The following is an 18,063-nucleotide window of genomic DNA, read 5'->3' on the forward strand; positions in this document are numbered from 1 at the left end:
AAGCCATTCAAGATCTTCTTGTGCTGGCTGCCGTAAAGCAGCCTGCTGTCAGGGTGCTGCGGAGCTTCGTCCTCTGCCTGTGGGGGGGCTTTTGGGGGAACCCAGTGGGACCATGGTGCTGCCACCCCCTAGCAGCTCCTGTGCTGGGACACCCGAGCCAGATGGGATAAGGAGGGAGGGACAAAATGCCTCGGGGCAGGGCATGCTGCTCGCCTTAAATTATGGCTCTGAAGTAATCAGGGGCTGCAGGTGGTGACTAGGACGAGCCGTGGTGCCTGCCCCCCTCTGCACCCCGCAAGGGATGCGTAACGGGATTTCTAACCAGAAAAAGCTGTGAACAGCACACAGATGAGCAACGTGCCACAAACGACACTTTTCTTCATGGTTTTTTCTTTACATGAGTCACAGGTGGCTTCGTCTCTGCCGGCAGCCCCTCCAGGCTCTGCTGCAGCCGGGTGCTGCGGGGCGAGCCCCGTGGAGCTCTCATTTTTGGGCAGTTCTACACTTCATTTTTATTGCCACGGGGTCCCCGTGCAAGCACACGGTTCCATTGCTCGTGTGCCAGGGATGAATTTTGCCCCTGTTGCTCAAGTGCCTGGGGGAGCTCCGGGGCCGGTTTGCAAAGGGAAGCGCCCCGTAAACGTCTCTCCTTGCCCTTGGCCACGCAGAGCCCCTTTCCCACGGCCGGGCTGGAAGGCACCGAGGTTTGCTGACGTCCCTTACCCCCCTGCGGCCACAAAACCGACGTTTGCGAGGGAAAAAATAGTACAGCGCCCTGCTCTTCCCAGCAGCGTGGCCCAGCTGGAGGACAACCACGTGGAGCCCTCCCCGTGATGCCCAGCGCCTGCGGTGGGAAGCGGCCCCTTGGGGCCTCACGGGGAGGATGCCCGAAAGCACCAGCAGCCCCACCGCGACCCGCAGCCCCCGCCGGAGACCCCCCTGCCTTTTGGGTGGGCGGCGAGCGCGGCGGATGCCTTTGAAAGGGGCCGCTGGCTGCCCGCGGGGCCGATCACGAGCCGGGCTATCTTTAGCCGACGGGATTTATATTACAGGCGAGCGGCGGCAGCACGGCAAAGACGCCCAAGGGTGGAGGAGGCCGGGGCACGGCGAGGAGGAGCATCGGGGGCTGTCCCCTGCCCCCTGAGAGCCGGGCGAGGATGACCCCGGAGGAGGACGGCGCTCGGGCACCGGCCAGCGTGCGTATCCGTGTGGAGGGGCAGCTGTTCTCGGTGGAGAAGACCCTGCTGGTGGAGAGCAGCGAGTATTTCCGTGCCCTGTTCCGCTCGGGCATGAAGGAGAGCACGCAGGAGGAGATCGTGCTGGGGGAGCTGAGCGCCGCCGGGTTCCTCGCCATGCTGCGGGTGCTGGCGGGCGAGCGGCCGGTGCTGGGCGGCGAGGAGACCTTCCAGGCGGTCGAATGCGCCGCCTTCCTGCAGGTGAAGCCCTTGGCCAAGTACCTGATCAACACCATCAACTCCGACAACTGCATCCTGCTGTACCAAGCCGCGGCCATATTCGGCCTCCTGGACCTCTTCCACTGCGCCGCGCTCTACATCAGGGACAGCTACGCCGAGCTGGAGGACTACCTGGACTGCCTCTCCGCCGACCTGCTGGCCTACGTGGAGGCCCTCCTGCCCAGCTCCTTCGTGGCCGTGGGAGCCCACACTCCCACCTTCGAGTTCCTGGAGGACCTCTCCAGGACCATCTGCTACCTGGACGAGGAGGCCAACACGTGGAGGACCCTCTCCTGCCTGCCGCTGAGCGCCAGCACGTTCCTAGCCGGCATGGCGACCATGGACAACAAGATCTACATCGTGGGGGGCGTCTACGGGGCCAGCAAGCAGGTGGTGGAGAGCAGCTTCTGCTACGACGCGGACACCAACGCCTGGAGCGAGTTCCCCAGCCCGCACCAGCTGCGCTACGACGTCAGGCTGGTGGGCCACGAGGGCTGCCTCTACGCCATCGGCGGCGAGTACGAGAAGATCTCGCTGAAGTCCGTGGAGCGCTACGAGGTGTCCTCCAACACCTGGACCTTCGTCTCCGACCTGCCGCAGCCGAGCTCGGCCGCGCCCTGCGCCCAAGCCCTGGGGCAGATCTTCGTCTGCCTGTGGAAGCCGCTGGACACCACCGTCATCTACGAGTACGAGAGCCAGCAAGACGCCTGGCTTCCCGTCACCGAGCTCAAGCGGCACCAGAGCTACGGGCACTGCATGGTGGCCCACCGCGACAACCTCTACGTCATGCGCAACGGCCCCTCGGACGACTTCCTGCGCTGCGTCATCGACTGCTTCAACCTGACCTCGCGGCAGTGGACGGCTCTGCCGGGGCAGTTCGTGAACAGCAAAGGAGCTCTCTTCACCGCCCTCATCAAGGGCGACACGGTCTACACGGTCAACAGGATGCTGACGCTTCTCTACTCGGTGGAAGAGGAGACCTGGAGGCTCAAGAAGGAGCGGGCGGGTTTCCCGCGGAGCGGCTCCCTGCAGACCTTCCTCCTGCGGCTGCCGCGGCGCGACCACGACGTCGCCACGTAGGCGGCCCCGTCCCACCGCAGGATGCTCCCCTCGCACCTGGACGCTCCCCTGGGCTCCTCTCCTCCTCTGCGGACCTGTGCCCGCGTCCATGTAGGTGTCACGTCGGACCTGGAGGGGACACTGGCCCTGCCAGAGGGGAAGGGGCTGCAGGCTCTCACGGCAGCCGTGCACAAAGTCCCACCAAATGTGAGCCAACAGCATGCAGGGCTCTGTGGCTCCTGCAGAGGACAGGCTCTGGAGAGGTGCAGACGTGAGGTTTACCGATTTTGGCCCCGCTCTGAAGGTGCGCAGCATCCCACCTGCTCTCTGCTCTGCTGGGAAATTAGTCTTTACATCCTGGAATTAAAGGGAAAGCTGTAAAAAGCCCTGTGTTTTTCATTACTGTTCTCTCGTGGCTTTTTTTTTTTTTTTTCCCTTCAGAAAGGGAAATACCTCCTAAGGGGGGACCCACGTCAACGCCCCTCCTGTCCCCTTGCTATCCGACCACACGCCGAATGCTTTTTCAGCTGTGGCTCCGCACAGAGCCGCGGGCGGGAGCACAGTTCCCAGGCAGCCCCGAGCTCCCCGGGGAGGCACCGCCTGCACCCGGGACAGGGGGGACAAAGGGACACAGGGAGATGGAGGGGAGAGACCTCGGAATTGGGGGTTTCTCTCCAAAAACCTGCACGGGGGCAGGCCGCGCTCCGGGGTGAATGGGTGGCTCTCTGGGAAGCATCCATCGTGTCCTCGAGGGCGACAGCCAGCTGCTGACTCCTCCAGGGAGACACAACGCAGAGACAAGCGCTAGCTCTCCTCTCGTTTAAGCCAGAGGGGGCTTTTTAGGGCATGGCAAACCTCAGAGATACGGAGGGTGTGAAAAGGGAAGGAGAGGACAGGTTCCCAGGTGTCCTCGGCCAGTGGAGCTCCGTAACCAGCTGAGCTTTCCCGGTCAGCCACAATCCCAAAATTCTGGAGGATGTCAGCCCCTCTGCCAGCTCGTGGCTTTGCTCTGGGGGTGTTCAGAGAAGGGCTGCCCTCACCCCCCTTGGCAAGCGCCTCGTGCTGCTGTCCCTCCGGATGGGGATGGGGATGAGGAGTCAAGCTGGCAGCAGACCCCAAATATCGCCCATCCAGGCTCCCGTGCACCAGGCTGCCCCTGCTCCCCTCCCCTGGGGGTCAGGGCACACCAGCTGGGACGTCTCCACCGCTCACACTGCTGGCCCTCGCCAAGTTCTCAGCATTTTCGGAACTGACTGCATTGGAGAAAAAAACAACATCAGCAAAATAAACAAGAAAACCCAAACCAAGCTTGCATCCACGTCCATATTTAAACCACTTCATGCGCCTGCCCCCATTTGCCCTCCACCCCCCGGCCAAGCCACCGTCCTGCTTGGTCTGGGGACCCAGAGAGCTCAGCCCCAGGTCCTCGTGGAGGTGCAGGTCTGATGGTGGCACGGGGGAGCTGGGGGACACTGGGGCTGCCCAGGAGCAGCCCCACACTGGCTCCCCATGACAAGGCTGCCTTCCCCCTCCTGCCCCATCAGTTTTGGTTTTTGTAACCTCGTGAGTTACCCCACGAGGAATTCGGAAGAGCCGCTGAGCACACTGCGAGCATAAATCCCATTGAGTCAAATCCGCGCTCCCTTCCTAGACGAAGGCAATTAACATTTCACTCCGTCTTCTCCCAACTGGAAGCAGCACATGGGAGCATGCTTCTTTAAACCACGTTAAGCTGAACAACGGGCTTAAAGCCTCCATTAAAATAAAGTTAAAATCATTTCTGTTACTCAAATATTTATGGCAGCTTCTGTGACTAACCCAAGACAGTTTAACTTGGCAGCCTCTCCCATTCCTTCCAGCTCCGGAACAACCAAGCCATGCAATTTCTCCCCCACCTTCGTGCGCTGTTTTCCCAGCAGTTCACAGGTTTTCAAAGGGAAAATATTTTTTTTTAAGTGTAGCACCTGATGGAAAAGGCAAGCCTTGGCAGGCACTGGGGAGCGGGGCATGGACGTTCCCAAGAGATGAGTAACTTGGTTGCATCCGTCCACCCAGAGCGCGGTACAGAACGTAACACGAGGCAATTTTTAGAGGGAGAAAAAAGATGCTGTTTGTACCTCTGCAAGAAGGGGGGGGGGGGGGGAAATCATGAGCCAGCGTGAGAGGCTGTTCAGCCCTTGCACAGTGAGTGGGCACGATGCTGCAGATCTGCTTTGCTGCACCAGAATTTAGCACTCGATGTTATGCGGTGCTGGCACGAGCACACCACCGTTATCTGCCCCTCCGAATCTTAATGGTGTTTACTCCGCCAAAGCTTGCAGCCGGAGCCGGAGCGATCTATCTAATCACAGCTTAACCTCTTGCAAGTTTCTGTTTAAGGTGACATCATCTTGGCAGGGACGAACGTAACGAAAAGCTGTCTGTAGAATGGACTTGCCTTATAAGGGCCGTATCGAAAATAAAAGCTTGTATAACCAAAGCAAAGGCTCCTGCAGGAAAAGCGGGGATGGGAGCTCCCACCTGCTGCAAGGAAGGCAAGACACAGCCAACCTCCACGGATGGATGGGATGGGATGGGATGGGATGGGATGGGATCACCACCCCATGCTCCATCAACCAATTTCCTCATCCTTTTCCTTGCAGAATATCTCTTGTGGCCACACAAGGAGGTGCCTCATTTTGCTTCTCAATTACATTAATGATGTTGCAGGCATTAAACGCCCATCCTTGGGTACGGACAGGTCAGTTCCCCCAAAATCTGGATGCAAAGTGTCCTCTTCGCTCGGCCACTGGGCAAGGATGGAGGCGTTCGTGGAGGGCTACACCTGCATGCCATTGTTTTGAGAGCTACCCAAAGAAGAGTGGAGCAGGGACACATTGTTTTAATTTGATTAATGCATTTTAACGCATTGGGCAAGGAGATCGCTTGGAAGGACACAGTGGAAAAGTGGTAAATACTTTGCGACTAATTAATAAGAATTGTCCCTGCTACATTGTGCCAGTTGGCATTTTCATAGGAAAAGACAATGACACTTTTTTATAAGAACCCCTCCAAGCATCTTTACTCAAAGAAATTACATCTGTATCTAATTCACAGGGAAATAATGTACTTTTATACAAAAACACTACCCATCGTTACGCTGCCAAAACACGAGACACATCCTGTACGGTGAGCTGAAGCTCCCAGTCTCTGTACTTAGTTACACACAAAAACTCCCCCAGGCATCCAGATTTTCCTGATCCTGATGTTTGTGCTTAGCCTACTTTCGAGCCGCTGTCTCCACAATTTAGGGAAGCATCCCCTGAATTTGCCTAATGAAAGGCAGAGCTGAGCCAGTCCTTCATCTCCCTGCTCAGATTTCATGGAGTTTCCTGAGCGTGAAGCCTTGCACAAGCCATTTTTCATTGTGCTGGGTAAAAGCAGTGTATTAGTTACCTAGAACAACGGCAGCCTGTTTTCCTTCCAAACCCTTCACTGAGCTGCGCATTTTTCTCCAGTTTCTTGTTCAGAAGGAGACACCAAGTTGATCCGGCTAGGTTTCAACTACAATATCCAAACGTCATTAAGTCAGCTGAGAATCTTCCCAAGAAAGGAAGAAGTGGCGTTTCTGTGAAAGCACTCGGCTTTTATGAAAGCACCCTCTTCTGATGATTTATATCACCGCGTGTGGCTCTATTTGTAAACACGGCGCTGCCGAAACAAGCCGCAGGAGCTGCGCGTTCCCCAGGTGCAGGGAGAAGGCTCGCTTTCTGCTTTCGCACAGTCTAAGCGAAAGGCAGCTTGGATCTCATCCCCCCTAATCTAAACAGCAGAGTCGCTCGAGGGTGGATATGTGTGGGTGAGGAGATAAACACTGCCGATGCGAAGCCTTTGCCTCGGCGCAGTGACAAACCGGCGCGTGATGGATGTCCCCGGACGAGATGAGAACCCACGCTGGTACGCTGCTGCTCGCTGCCCGGGGGGGGACGGAGCAGCAGGATGAGTGCTGGGTGTCCCGGACGGAGCTGCCCATCGGTGCTGGGCGCCTTCACTGCCTCTTCATCATGAGCTCTTCCAGCGCCTTGTCTCTCTGGTTCCCGCAAAGCAGGAGGACTTCTTTGATTTCGTTCTGCTGGAAGCCCATGTCGTTGAACTGAGCTAACAAGTGCAGGAATTCGGCTGCCTGGAAGGGGGAGGAAGAGAAAGGAGTGATTTTATCGTCAGGATGCGTTCAGTGCCCCATGTCAGCGGGCACGGTGCGGCGGGGCCAGATAATCCCACAGGGCTGTGTTACGGCTGAGGGGCACCACGGCTCCCGCTGCTGGAGCAGACCAAGGGAGCAGGCCAAGTGCTAGTTTTACAAAGTCTTTCTTTAGGCAACTTTAAAAATAAGAAACGGTTAATGAAGTCGGCCTCTAACCTCACTTATTCCTTATAAAGTTTAATATGAATTCCAGCCGCGTGTTTGCGTTGTAGAACTACCACGCCAGGCTGAGGAAAGCAGCCTGCAATTAATTTCTTCTGCTTCCCCCCTTGCTCAGCATGGGCCCCACCACAACACCTCACCCGGGCCCTGTCCTCAGCAAGCCACAACCTCACAGATCCAAGAATCAGGCACCGTCCTGGTGCTGAACCCCTCGTCAGAGGCGAGCAGTGTGAGGCCACGTGCTGTGACGGCCGGCATCACGTCCGACAGCACCAACGTGGCTCAGAGAGTTCCTCCGCTTGGCTCTGTGCACTGTGCAAGTCCTTTCACCCTTAACTGCCGGCAGCCAAAACGGGATTGCTGACGGAGAACAGAGCACGGGATGTGTGGTCCTGCACCTGGGACACGCCGGTGGGGATCCAGGAGGCAGGGAGCGAGCACGGACATTGGTGTGCCTGGGGACGGGATTCACACCGGGGCTGAGCGAGCATCGTGCTCGCACGGCAGGGCAAGAACAAGGAGGGAGACGATCCTCTGCGAGCCTTTGTGGCCACGCAACATCACCCTGGGGGTTTGAGTCCGGGCTACAGCGTGTGTGGGCTCACTGCTGGCTGAGCACCGGGCCCCGACCCGGCAGGAGGCTGCACAGGAGGCAGGCGGGTGGGACCGCGCGCCCCCAGGACAAAAGGCTGGGCACCGCGCCGCTCTGACCTTGTTCTCCGAGTACTGGAACATTTCCATGGCCTCCTCCACCTGCCCTTCCTCGTAGCCCTGCTTCAGCAGCCGGTCGCAGGCCCGGAGGTAGCCCAGGAACTGGAGGAGAAGACGAGGAGGGTTAAACCCGGCAGGCACCGCGCTCCCAGGGTGGGAACAGAGCGACGCGGGGGCAGAGCAAACATCTGAACCATCCGGAACACAAAGCAACCATCTGAAAGCTGTTTTTTTTATATATTTTTTCATTAAGCAGAGCCCGTCTGGGTGAAATGCCAGGTGCACGCTGATCCCTAACCCCAGCTTCCCTTTGATGCTCCCAGCCCCGGGCCCCCGTGGGACCCGTGCGAACCCCCCCGGCCCCAGGGGAGGCCTGTGTGCTGTCATTACTGAAAGCAAACAGTTATTTTTGGCTTTCCTCATTGTTCTTGGAGTGCTGACAGCACAATTCCCAACGGTATCCTTGGAATACCACGAGAATCATTCACTGTCCAAAAACATGTGTGACAGACAATAATAAATGAGCTATACAATAGTGGAAAAAAATATATATGGAAATGGCTGCTTGGAGAGATGGTGAGGAGCCCGGGGGTCTCCCCAAAACCGTGTTTGCTTCATCCAAGGAGAGGCTGATTCACATCTCCCAGACCTCCACCCTCTTCAGCTGTGCCGTAGCCAAGGAGGAGGATGAAGTAAAAGACGATAAAACACACAAAAAGGCCAAAAAAGTCCCTCAAATGTTGAGCTTATATAGCTTGGCTAAACAGCTAGTTCCCCTGCAACAGAGTAAGAATTTTTTAAAATTTAAGCCTTAAAGAGCGGCTTTTCAGCTCAAACACAAGTTATTCGCTGGTCGTTGGCATTCATAACGTGGTTAGATTTTCCTCATCACCTTACTAACTAAAAAACCAGACCATCGCTGCGTTTTCTTGCCCCGTTACAGGGAGAGCTGCTCCCCACGTTCAGAGCAGAACGCAGCCAGGCTTGGCAGTCTGACACGCTGCTCCAGCCGTGCACGAAATCTGTCCCGCTGTCAACTCCACGATTTTTATCATTAAAGAAAATACATATATATCCTCAAGACTAAACAAAAACAGGTTTTTAAATACTTTGACCTGCTCACCTCCTGGGTTCAGCATGGGGCTGATGGCTCGCTGGGGAAGCAGCAGGAGGCTCTCCTAGCCCCAGGAGGAGCATGGTCGAGGGCCAGCAAGCTCGGTGCTTGGTTTTCCAGTGCAGGAATGTGATGGGGAACATCCAACGGGCACACAGAGCTGCAGAGAGCTTCTGCACACCCGTAACATTACCACCTTGCAGCAGCAGCTCGTGGCGGTGTCTCAGGGAGGCTCTTTATAACCCACCTGGACGTGAAGCCAAAGCCTCAAGCAGGGGTTAGCCTCCCATGCCCGAGCACCAAATGTTTCCCCAATGGCAATTTCATGGTGAAGGAACGGGGAAACGTGGCCAGGGCTGTGCGAACCTGTCTGTTGGTGCCACCCCTCCAGCACTGAGCCTCCACCAAGGACACAGCTTCCGCAAGCAGCAGCGAGCCTTGGGGAGCCACAGCCGGATGGGTCAGCAGATGAAAGGCTTGTAGGAAGCGCTGAAGATCTCAGCTGTTGCTTGGGGGAAGACAGCCAAATCTCATGGAGGAGGAAAGGGGCAGGTGTGTGCTTTGGCAAGGCAGCAGAGCTGGGGTTTTGCTGTATTACGGATTCCCTAAGAGCCCGGCCATCCAGGGACGTGCACAGGCTGAGGCTCCCCAGGCAGGAGCTGAGGCTCCTTGCACCAGTGGTGCCTTTCTGCACTCTGCTCTTGTAGGGTTCAGCTCTTGTCCGTGACTCCCTACCCCAGCAGATGAACCCCTGGCGTGTCAGGGCGACCCCAAGCCTGACAGAGCCTTTTAGAGAAGCTTTTCCAGCAAAACTGAGGAGGCATCGCCTTGTTAAGGCAGCAGACTTAGAAAAGTTTGCTAGCTCCCCCAGGGTGGGCTCTGCCAGCTTTGCTTGACACTGCAAAGAAACGGAACAATTTCTGGCTACCATCTGGTGCCACAGTCAATCTTCGTGTTTGAAGCTGTCATCGTCACACACTGAAACCCCGTGTGACACCAGCAAGCAATGAAGAGCGTCCACAGCCCTTGTTTTTAACTTGAAACATATTTTCCAGGAAGGTCTTAGCCTAATTTGGTAGTTCTGTGCTTGTAACGGTCGCCTGAACAGCTAGGCCTTGCGTTTCATCTCGGCTGTGTTGGGCATAAATGGGAAAGATGGGAACTTCTGGTGGGGAAAACCAGCACATAAGGTAGACCTTGTATTTTGGTGCATTAATCACCTCTCCGAGAGAACGGGAGCCTGTGTGTTTGCATAGAAGGGAGCAGACTGCAGCGTTTTTAAGAGGCACTGCTCCTTCACAAGGAAGAGAGACATTGCTACAAGACATGTTTGATGGCCCTCCACAATGGCTGTGGGCCGTGCTCTCCCATTTCCCTCTCCCTGCCTATGTAGAAACCTTTAATATTGATGAAATAAAGCTTCCCTTCCCACCTGGGCTTGCAGTAGCGCTCCCCTGCAGTCCCGGGGAGCTGAGGACAGCGGGTTTCTCACAAAAGCACGACGGTTGCGCTCGGTGACCCAAACGCGACGCTTGCACGGAGCCGCTGGTTGCTCCAGTGCGGGCATCTCGGGTTTGGAGAGCAACCAGGCAAATCCCCGGGGTGTTTGTATGGAAATCGTCACACAGAGCTAACAGCCGAGAAAAAACGATGTGCAAAAAGTTCCCATATACGGGGGCAGGATCTGCTCTTCAGAAGAACGCTGCGCTCCGTGCACCAGATGGGGAGGATGGCGGCACCCGGCCGCTATCACTCACTGACAAGCTGAGCACCACTCGCTGCAATTTTCCTACAGCTAAGCTGTGGGCATGCCAGCTAACAGAAAACCCTGCTCTGACACCCAAATGCAATAAATGGCTTCATTTTCCCCAAAGGAGAACAGGACCGTGGGGAGCCCTCTCTGAGCAAAAGCAGGAAAGATGAATCTCTCACCATAGAAAGATGATTTTTTTTTTCCCAAAAAACATTTTCCCCAAAGCACCCCACATCGTTTCAGCCATACCAGCTTCACCAACCTGCCCCAGGCTTTGTCTCCCGGTCTTCTGGAGGGTGAGGATGGCTTTGCGGGCTGGGTAGCCCAAGGCGATGACGGGCTCGATGAGGTCGCGCTCCTCCTGGCTCAGCGCCGCGAGCAGGTCGGCCGCCGAATCCGGCTTGGTTTTGCGGGATGCCAGCGGCCGTGCCGGGGGCAGGCAGGTGTAGGGGCTGAGGGACTGCAGAATAAGACAGGACATCGTGTTGTACAACTGGGATAGGGCCACCTCCATGGCACCGATGCGAGATGGCCATCACGGGAGCCCCCTGCCTGTCCCCAAGCCAGCACGGTGGGGGCAGGCAGCAGAGAACATTGCTCTGGCACTTGTCTTTGGGTGTCCTTGCGTTAGTTAAACACCACAAGGAAAATTCCCATAAATGGAGCAATTCCCTTCAGGCACGTGCATGCTCTCCCTGCTATACATCCCTTTTTTCCCCAAAAATGGGTGAGCTTGCTGGGAGCAGGACCCGCGGTGCTTCCCCAGTGGCTTGGAAGCAATGCCCATGGAGCCTTGGAGAGGCTGGGATGCGCACCTCCCAGTAAGTGGTTATTACGTGGTTTGGGGGCACCTACAACAGTTTAACCACAAGCCTTCTCTCAAAAGAAGACCAGACTTAAATAAATCCATGCCCAGCTACAGATAGAGATCAGGGAAATCAGCGCTCGGGAGCACCTGTGGGGCGAGGCCACCAAACCCAGCCTCCTTTTTAAAAAAAAATATTTCAATTGAAAATTAGATAAGGTATCTTCTTTGTTAGGGAAAAAAAAAAAAAGTGTTTTGGTTAGGACAACACAGAAAGCTTGTGTTTAAACCCCAGCAGACAAAACCTTTCCCTTAGCTCTCAGGACACCCAGCACAAGTTTCTCCCCGGTGTAGTGTTTCTGAAGCCCAGTTTCGGCTCTGTTTCGCTGCCCAGAGCCCAGGACCAGGTACTTCGCCCCCTCCCTCCGCCTCTCCCCTACCTGGGCACCGAGCACAGGGCCGCGAGCGCGAAGCAGCTCACCGGGACCGTGGGCTTGTGCTTGCAGATGGGGGGCATGGGGATGGCTGGCCCTGGAGGGGGAGCTGGCACCAAGCCTCCCGCGCAGGACACGGCCGCTGCCGGCCCATACTTCAGGCTCCTGTTGTTTCGGGAGCGCTGGGGGAGCGCTGGTGGCTCTGGGAGCCCTCCGTTCTCGGCCGTGGCTCTGTTTAAAGGATGTACCAAAGCAGCCAGCTTCCTCCTGGCTGCTTCCAGCTCGTTCTTCATGTTGTTGAACAAAACCAAGGACCGCCTCTGCTTGCCCGTGTCCGGGCTCGCTGCCTTGTAGCCGTTCTCCGGAGGCGGCTCCAGCAAGCCGGGCGATGTCTTCGGTCGGATCTGCTGAAAGACATGCTGGTTTCTCCTCCTGAAAACGTTCTCATCCCTGTCATTTTCTTCCCAGGAGGTGGAGGAATACTCATCATCTTCCAAGTACCCGTCCTCCTCCGGGCGCGCGGCCTCGCTCTCCGTGTCGGAGGCTCTGCCTCTGCCCTGGTCGGCGGCGTTGAGGCTGATGCAGCGCCGCACCGCACCGTCCCGCGCTCTGCCCCCGGCCGTCTCCCTGCCCTCAGCGGGGTCCATGAGCAGCAGCCAGCACGGCGGGGCCGTGGGGACGGTGTCGGTGGTGAGCCGGTGCCGGGAGGTTTGGTGCTGAGAGGCAGCCCCCAGCCAGTAGAGCACCTTTCGTTCCAGCGAGAAGTCGTGCTGCGGGAGAGCAAGGAGCAGTGAGTGAGCACACCCAAAACACCACCACGGTTCAGCAGGTACGGGGCAAGCCCCGTAATAATTCACACAGGCTGTGCGTTGTTCCAGGATCGGACCCCACTGGGGATGGCAACGGGCACTAGAGCTGCAGGTCTGGGCAGTGCCGGCCTCATCCCTATGGGGAGCCCTCAACATTTTCACTTGGAAAACATCCAGCTGCGGCGTTATTACCGCTTCTAGTCGTATTTAAAATCCTGTGGAGAGGTGTTTTAGGCAGGGAGGGGGTTGTGTTAGCTTGGCTGCTGTGGAGAGGGGAGAGCAGAGGGGGGGCACGAGCCTCCTGCAGAGCCGGGAGGAGGACATGGTTGGGAGGAGGACACGGCCTGTCGCAGGGCAGAGGGGTCGTGTCCACATCACCCAGCTTCAAACATGTCCGAGCTTCACATCAGAGCACTTTCCGGGAACAAGCAAGCTGTGCGTGCCCCAGCGCTCTCCAAACAAGGCCTCCTCCAGCCCTGGCAGGCACATTCACGGCCCAGGAATGCTGCCGCTACTGCTGTGCCCGGCCCCAGCCAACCTCCCCGAGGAAAACACCGTGTGGAGAACGCCGTCCCAGCCCACCACCGCCTGCCTCCAGAAGGACGGACGGACGGACGTGTGCCCGCGGCCTCCCCCTGAGGTGGGGCTGGGAGGATGGACACAGCTCAGCGACACCTCTGCCTGCAGACTGCCACCCGCCTGCACCTCCAGATTCAAGGAAACCCAGAGGAAATAAAAAAAATCTCAAAAACGGAGCGTGTTTTAGTGCTGGAGCACCACAGGCCGCAGGAAGCAGAAGGCCCGGGGTGCCCCAGCACAGTGCTCCGACCCCATCTACGGGTGAGACTGCTCAAGGCACAGCCGAACCGCGGGCAGGGGGCGAGGGGAGGCTTCTGACCCCCTTTGAGCTCCATTTTGTGCTGTGGTGGCGTCCTAGTGACAAAGCCACTACAGCAGCGGGGGTGCGTTCAGCAGCAATGTAGGAGTGGCTGATGAGGAAGATCACAAAATGTCACAGGAAACATGTTACCGCACAGGTAACATTGCCCTGTCACATCTCTGACAGATTTATTAATAGATATTTATTAAATATTATAAATAAATGAGATTGTGATGATTACACACCATAAAACGCTCCCAGAGCAGGGCCTGAAATTGGCCCTTTGCAGGGACAAATCAAACTTCCTGTTGAGGAAAGACCCTCCATCCATCCCACCCTCCGGCTTGGATGGGATTAAGGAAACCCGAACCCAATCAAAGCCCTTCCTCCCACCCCAAAACACACGGTCCTCACCTCCTCGCACTCCTACTGAACAACAACCGACGGGGAGGACACCAACTCGGAGGTTTTCCTTCCTCCCCTTCCCCAAGACAAGCATCCCTGTCAGCATCCCAGCGGAAGGGGATGTGGAAGAGGCCAACCCACCATGGTGCTCACGAGGATGTCGGTGCAGTCGGGAAGGTCTATGGCCGGCGCATCGATAAGGGTGTTTTGTCCCACTGGGTCTCCTTCGAGGCTCTTGGCCGTCCGGAAGGGGACTCCATCCAGGTAGCTCATTATCGCCGCCCGATTTCTTGCTGTCTAAAAGGGGGTGGAATAAAAATGTCAATGGAAGGACCAGCACCTGTGAGGGAGTGAGGTAACCCCAGCAAACTTGGGGGGAAGGAGAGAAAACTGAGCTGTTTCAAGTGATCTTTTGGAGAGAGGAAGAACTCTGCTGTGTGCAATGCCCGGATTTGCAAAGTCTTAATTACTAGATAGCAGGAAGATTTCTCCGAACTATCCTTTGCCATTTGGAGCTTGAGACTCCTGACCAAGCTTATGGCTTCATTCAGCAGAGATTGTGAGCATTTTTCTCCTCTGCTTCCACCCCTTTGCCAGCCCCGTGTATGCCCGATTGTTTCCCCAAGCAAGGCACTGAGCCCTTTTCCCAGCTGTAGAGCAGAAACCGCTCTACAGAAGCTGCTGTAGAGCTCCTGCCAGCTCCTCCTAAGGAGGAGGAGGAGGAGGAGGAGATCACCTCCCAGTGACCTGGGCTGGGCGGCAGAGATGGCACGTGGCCGCCACACCACGCCGAGCCATCACGTGGAGCCGCCACACCAGGGGAACCATCACCGTGTCGCTGTGTTACTGGGCTGGTGTCCATAGCTCTCCCCAACACAGAGCTACAGAAGCACCTGCGCTTTATTCCTATTCCCTACCTTTATTCCTATTCCCTACCTTTATTCCTATTTTCTGCTTCAGTAGCTTTTGCCAAGGTTCACGTTGGTGCAAGCCACGGTGTTAGAGGGATGCTGAACGAGCCATTTTAAGGGGAGATTAGCTGCTAAGAACCAGGGGCTCATTTTAAGCACCGTGATGTGTTTTAGGATTAGGAATGGCCGGGGAGAGAAAAATTTCTGATGAACTGGGAATGGTGGCGTGGAAAATATTACTGCGATCGTGTAGCCATCGGTTCTGCATAAATGACTCAGTTTAGTAAAAAATAAGCCACTACTTGTTGCATCAAGTCCCAAGTCCCCAGCGATGACAGCACACAAAATAGTTTCCTTTCTATAACGTTGACTGGCAAAAACCTGATGTGATGGTAAGTCTTCGTCTGACTTCTGGAATCTGCAGCTTGTTTGTCCCAGTCCTCACCAGCCATGCTGGTCATACAGCAAACACTTTGTGTGACATCTGTATCCATAGAAGTGTCTTTACATTTTTTTTCCCCTTTAGAAAAGAATGGCCTCTGTGACGAAGAAGATAAACACCCCATGAAAAGAAAATAAGCGGCAGAATGTATTCAGGGAACAAAAAGCTGCCTGTTAATGTAAAAATAAAGAAAATGGGAAATGGCATTCGAGAAAGGCAGCTCCTTACCTTTGGAAAGGAATGAGACAAACTGCTTTGAATTAAGAGCGAAACACACAATTGCTCGGCACCACTTGTTGCTCTGATCACAACTACACGGAGCTGTCACCCAGCTGCTGACGCCAGGAGCCCCAAATCCCCGGAGCCCCTAACCAGCTTTGCCGGCCCCGCACGTGTGCTGCCGCGAGCCCGCGTCGTGCAACGTGCCGGGAGCCATCTGCTGCCCAGCCTGAGAGGGCTCAGCCCAAGTTACAATCCCTGCAAGTGCTGACGAAGGGAAGGCAGGGAAACATCTGTCATCGAAGCCACGTTGTCCCCGTTTTCCCCAGCTCGTTAACGTCACGGCGCGGCCCCTGCCTGCTGCGGGCGGCCCGGTTTGGTGCAAACCCACACATCCCGACAGCTGTGTGGCACCCGGCACTGCCAGCTGAGCTCGGGCGAAAGGAGAGGGGTATCTTGCTGTCCAGCATCTGGAACGGTCTCCAAAAGACCCAGGCTCATTTACAGAGAAAAAGCTGTGTTGTAGGGTGCAGCGGCAACGTGGTTAAGCCCATACCAAAGTCCTGCTGTCCTCATACAGGAACAGAACAGGCCCTTGGTGTCCTCATCTGCTGCGGTACTGCGCTAACGGCGGGCACTAGGAAAAGCTCCCACCAATATTAGCTCCCAAACCAGCTGCTTAAAGAAAAAAGGGGGGGGGGGAAGTCCATCAGGGTGAGGAGCACTGACTGTGGAAACGCTCCTAGACAGGAGCAGGCGGGGGTCACTGGTAAACACGGCTCACACCAGAAAGCAGCTTCTGCCAGGGCTCCGACCTCTGCTGCTTCACGCCAGCACTGCCCAATTTCACATCAAAGGCAGGCTGGCAAAGGAGCAGGCACCCATCAGGACAGGGTGAGCCTTACAAGAACAAGAAACCCAAACTGCACCGAGACCCGGGAAGGAACAGGATGCAAACGAGTCCTGGAAACTCGTAACAAACCCCTCTTCTTGTGGGATATTTGTTGTTGCACTTAGAGTAGTAGGAAATACTATACTCAGACAAATCTGAATCTTAAGAGTGAATCTGAGTACATAAAGGTTTTGTTGTGTTTTTTTTTCCCCCTTTTTCTAAAAATCAATGGCCCATCTCCCATGTATTTTACAAGTTCTTTTGAGATTTCAACCACTCCTCTTCCAGCTGTGGCTTCAAATTCTTTCTCTCTTAAAATATAAAATGTTTTAATGCAGACATCATTAGACAAGAGCAAATACACAGAATAAACCACAGCAAGCTTGTAAGATTGAAGTATACCTTAATGATTTGCTGACATTTTCAATTCTTATTTTTATCAATAATATAAAGTTATCCTTACCGGTGGATGCAATCACGTAGCTTGTCTCACACGGCAGGGAGAAGAGGGTTGCTTTTACACTGCCTGCTTATCCACTGCTTAGGTCTTTAAATTGTTGCACAGTCAGACAAGCACCCGACTTTGACAGCTTCAAGATTACAGCAGCTTAGGCAGTTAGCCTGCCTCACCAGACATGTTGATGGGATAAGGAGCCTAACTATTTAAGCAGAGCATCCTCTGGTCACTTAGCTTCTCGAATTGTGTTGGTCCTGCAACAGTTTCTATGCTGTTTGCACTTTTGCTTTTTTTGTTAAGTAAAACCCCCAGGACCTGGGCTACCCATGAAGGTCCTGGAGCAACGTGAAGCTGGAAGTCACGGTAGGGAAGGGGAGATGTATGGACACGCAAATCGGAACCCAAATCTTTAGAGGACTTCATGGTGATCTGTATTTTGTGGTGCTATAGGTTGGCAATCAATATACGCTGGAGCAAGAACCGCAAACTTCTGCACTTAGACAAATCTTAGCTCTATCAAAAACTACTAATTAGTGCTCCCTTATTATTAACAGAAATCAATGCGAAGCTTCAGCCACTGACATTACATATAAGCCCAAAGTTAAGCGCTGAATTTATCAGCTCAGAGTAGGCAATTATGTGTTGCCTCCTCCAGGAATTACACAATGCTGTGATGCTAAGAGATAAGGAACTGGAAAAGCTGAATCCATTCCCACACATTAGGGCTAAGTGAGAATACGACTGCAACACTGGAAAGATGCCACGACAATCTGCGTAGACAAGCAAAGCCCCAAAACCATATGGGCCATCGCTGTTTTAAGCAAATTGTCCAGGACATGGAAGGCTTTGATACCATAAGCCTGTGTCACCTTGTAGGAGGGAGAAGTTCCTTCACACAAACCTTTTGCCAGCAACTCTCTGCATAGCTTGGGTTGTATTTGATGTACTAGAACAAATCTCTCCCTAGGAGCAAAAAAACTTCAAATGAAAAAAAAAAAAATCCAATTTTCTCTGTTTATTCTCTACAAAAAAAAAAAAGAAAAAACATAAAATAGAGCTGCATTTTTAATCAAATGTTACGTAAATGATCTGTCTCTATAGAAAATAGCTATACAGGCAAAAATAATTAAAGTAGGTTAAACTTCAGATTGTATTTTTTTTCCAGCAGGCTTATTTATCAGATTTATATATAATCACGTCTGACTGACTTATTTCAACACAACAGGTAATATTTTCCATGTTGTGGTACCAGTTTTAGTCCAGAAAAGCAAAATGTCAACAGCTGCTTTAATCAAGCTTTAAAAACATGTCTT

General features: G+C 54.6%; 2 protein-coding genes across 8 annotated transcripts; one reads left to right on the top strand and one right to left on the bottom strand.

Annotated features, from left to right (window-relative positions):
* Window positions 1–776: 776 nt before the first annotated feature.
* Window positions 777–18,051, bottom strand: UBAP1L (ubiquitin associated protein 1 like). Of its 7 annotated transcripts, none has more exons than XR_014588697.1 (5): window positions 11,783–14,104; window positions 10,759–10,956; window positions 7,630–7,731; window positions 5,949–6,675; window positions 777–3,766 (listed from the first exon to the last, which is right to left on the bottom strand). XR_014588697.1 is itself a non-coding variant. In XM_083850385.1 (5 exons), exons 1-5 carry the CDS (start codon window positions 14,100–14,102, stop codon window positions 6,541–6,543), a joined length of 1,290 nt encoding a protein of 429 aa, XP_083706511.1. In that variant the 5' UTR covers window positions 14,103–18,051; the 3' UTR covers window positions 5,058–6,540. The 7 variants fall into 7 exon arrangements, 5 of the variants coding, with proteins under 5 accessions (XP_083706511.1, XP_083706510.1, XP_083706509.1 ...); XM_083850385.1 differs by lacking the exon at window positions 777–3,766 and having other exon boundaries at window positions 5,058–6,675; window positions 11,783–12,505; window positions 13,971–18,051; XM_083850383.1 differs by lacking the exons at window positions 777–3,766; window positions 5,949–6,675 and adding an exon at window positions 14,766–18,051 and having other exon boundaries at window positions 6,689–7,731; window positions 11,783–12,505; window positions 13,971–14,126.
* KBTBD13 (kelch repeat and BTB domain containing 13) lies at window positions 1,158–2,897 on the top strand (the record flags this gene model as incomplete). The annotated part of the gene is made up of 1 exon (XM_083850388.1): window positions 1,158–2,897. The coding sequence occupies one exon, from the start codon at window positions 1,158–1,160 to the stop codon at window positions 2,532–2,534; it is 1,377 nt and encodes a 458-aa protein (XP_083706514.1). The 3' UTR covers window positions 2,535–2,897.
* Window positions 18,052–18,063: the final 12 nt, after the last annotated feature.

Source organism: Anser anser (genome assembly GCF_964211835.1).
Source record: "Anser anser genome assembly, chromosome: 10".
In the NCBI taxonomy this organism is placed as follows: domain Eukaryota; kingdom Metazoa; phylum Chordata; class Aves; order Anseriformes; family Anatidae; genus Anser; species Anser anser.

Coding starts and splice junctions, on each gene's coding strand:
- UBAP1L (XM_083850382.1), bottom strand. CDS start 12,700: ATGTTGAGGGCTCCCCATAGGGATGAGGCCGGCACTGCCCAGACCTGC. Junction 10,957..11,782: donor AGCACAAGCCCACGGTCCCG/GTGAGCTGCTTC, acceptor CTTATTCTGCAG/TCCCTCAGCCCCTACACCTG. Junction 7,732..10,758: donor GGAGACAAAGCCTGGGGCAG/GTTGGTGAAGCT, acceptor CTTCTCCTCCAG/TTCCTGGGCTACCTCCGGGC.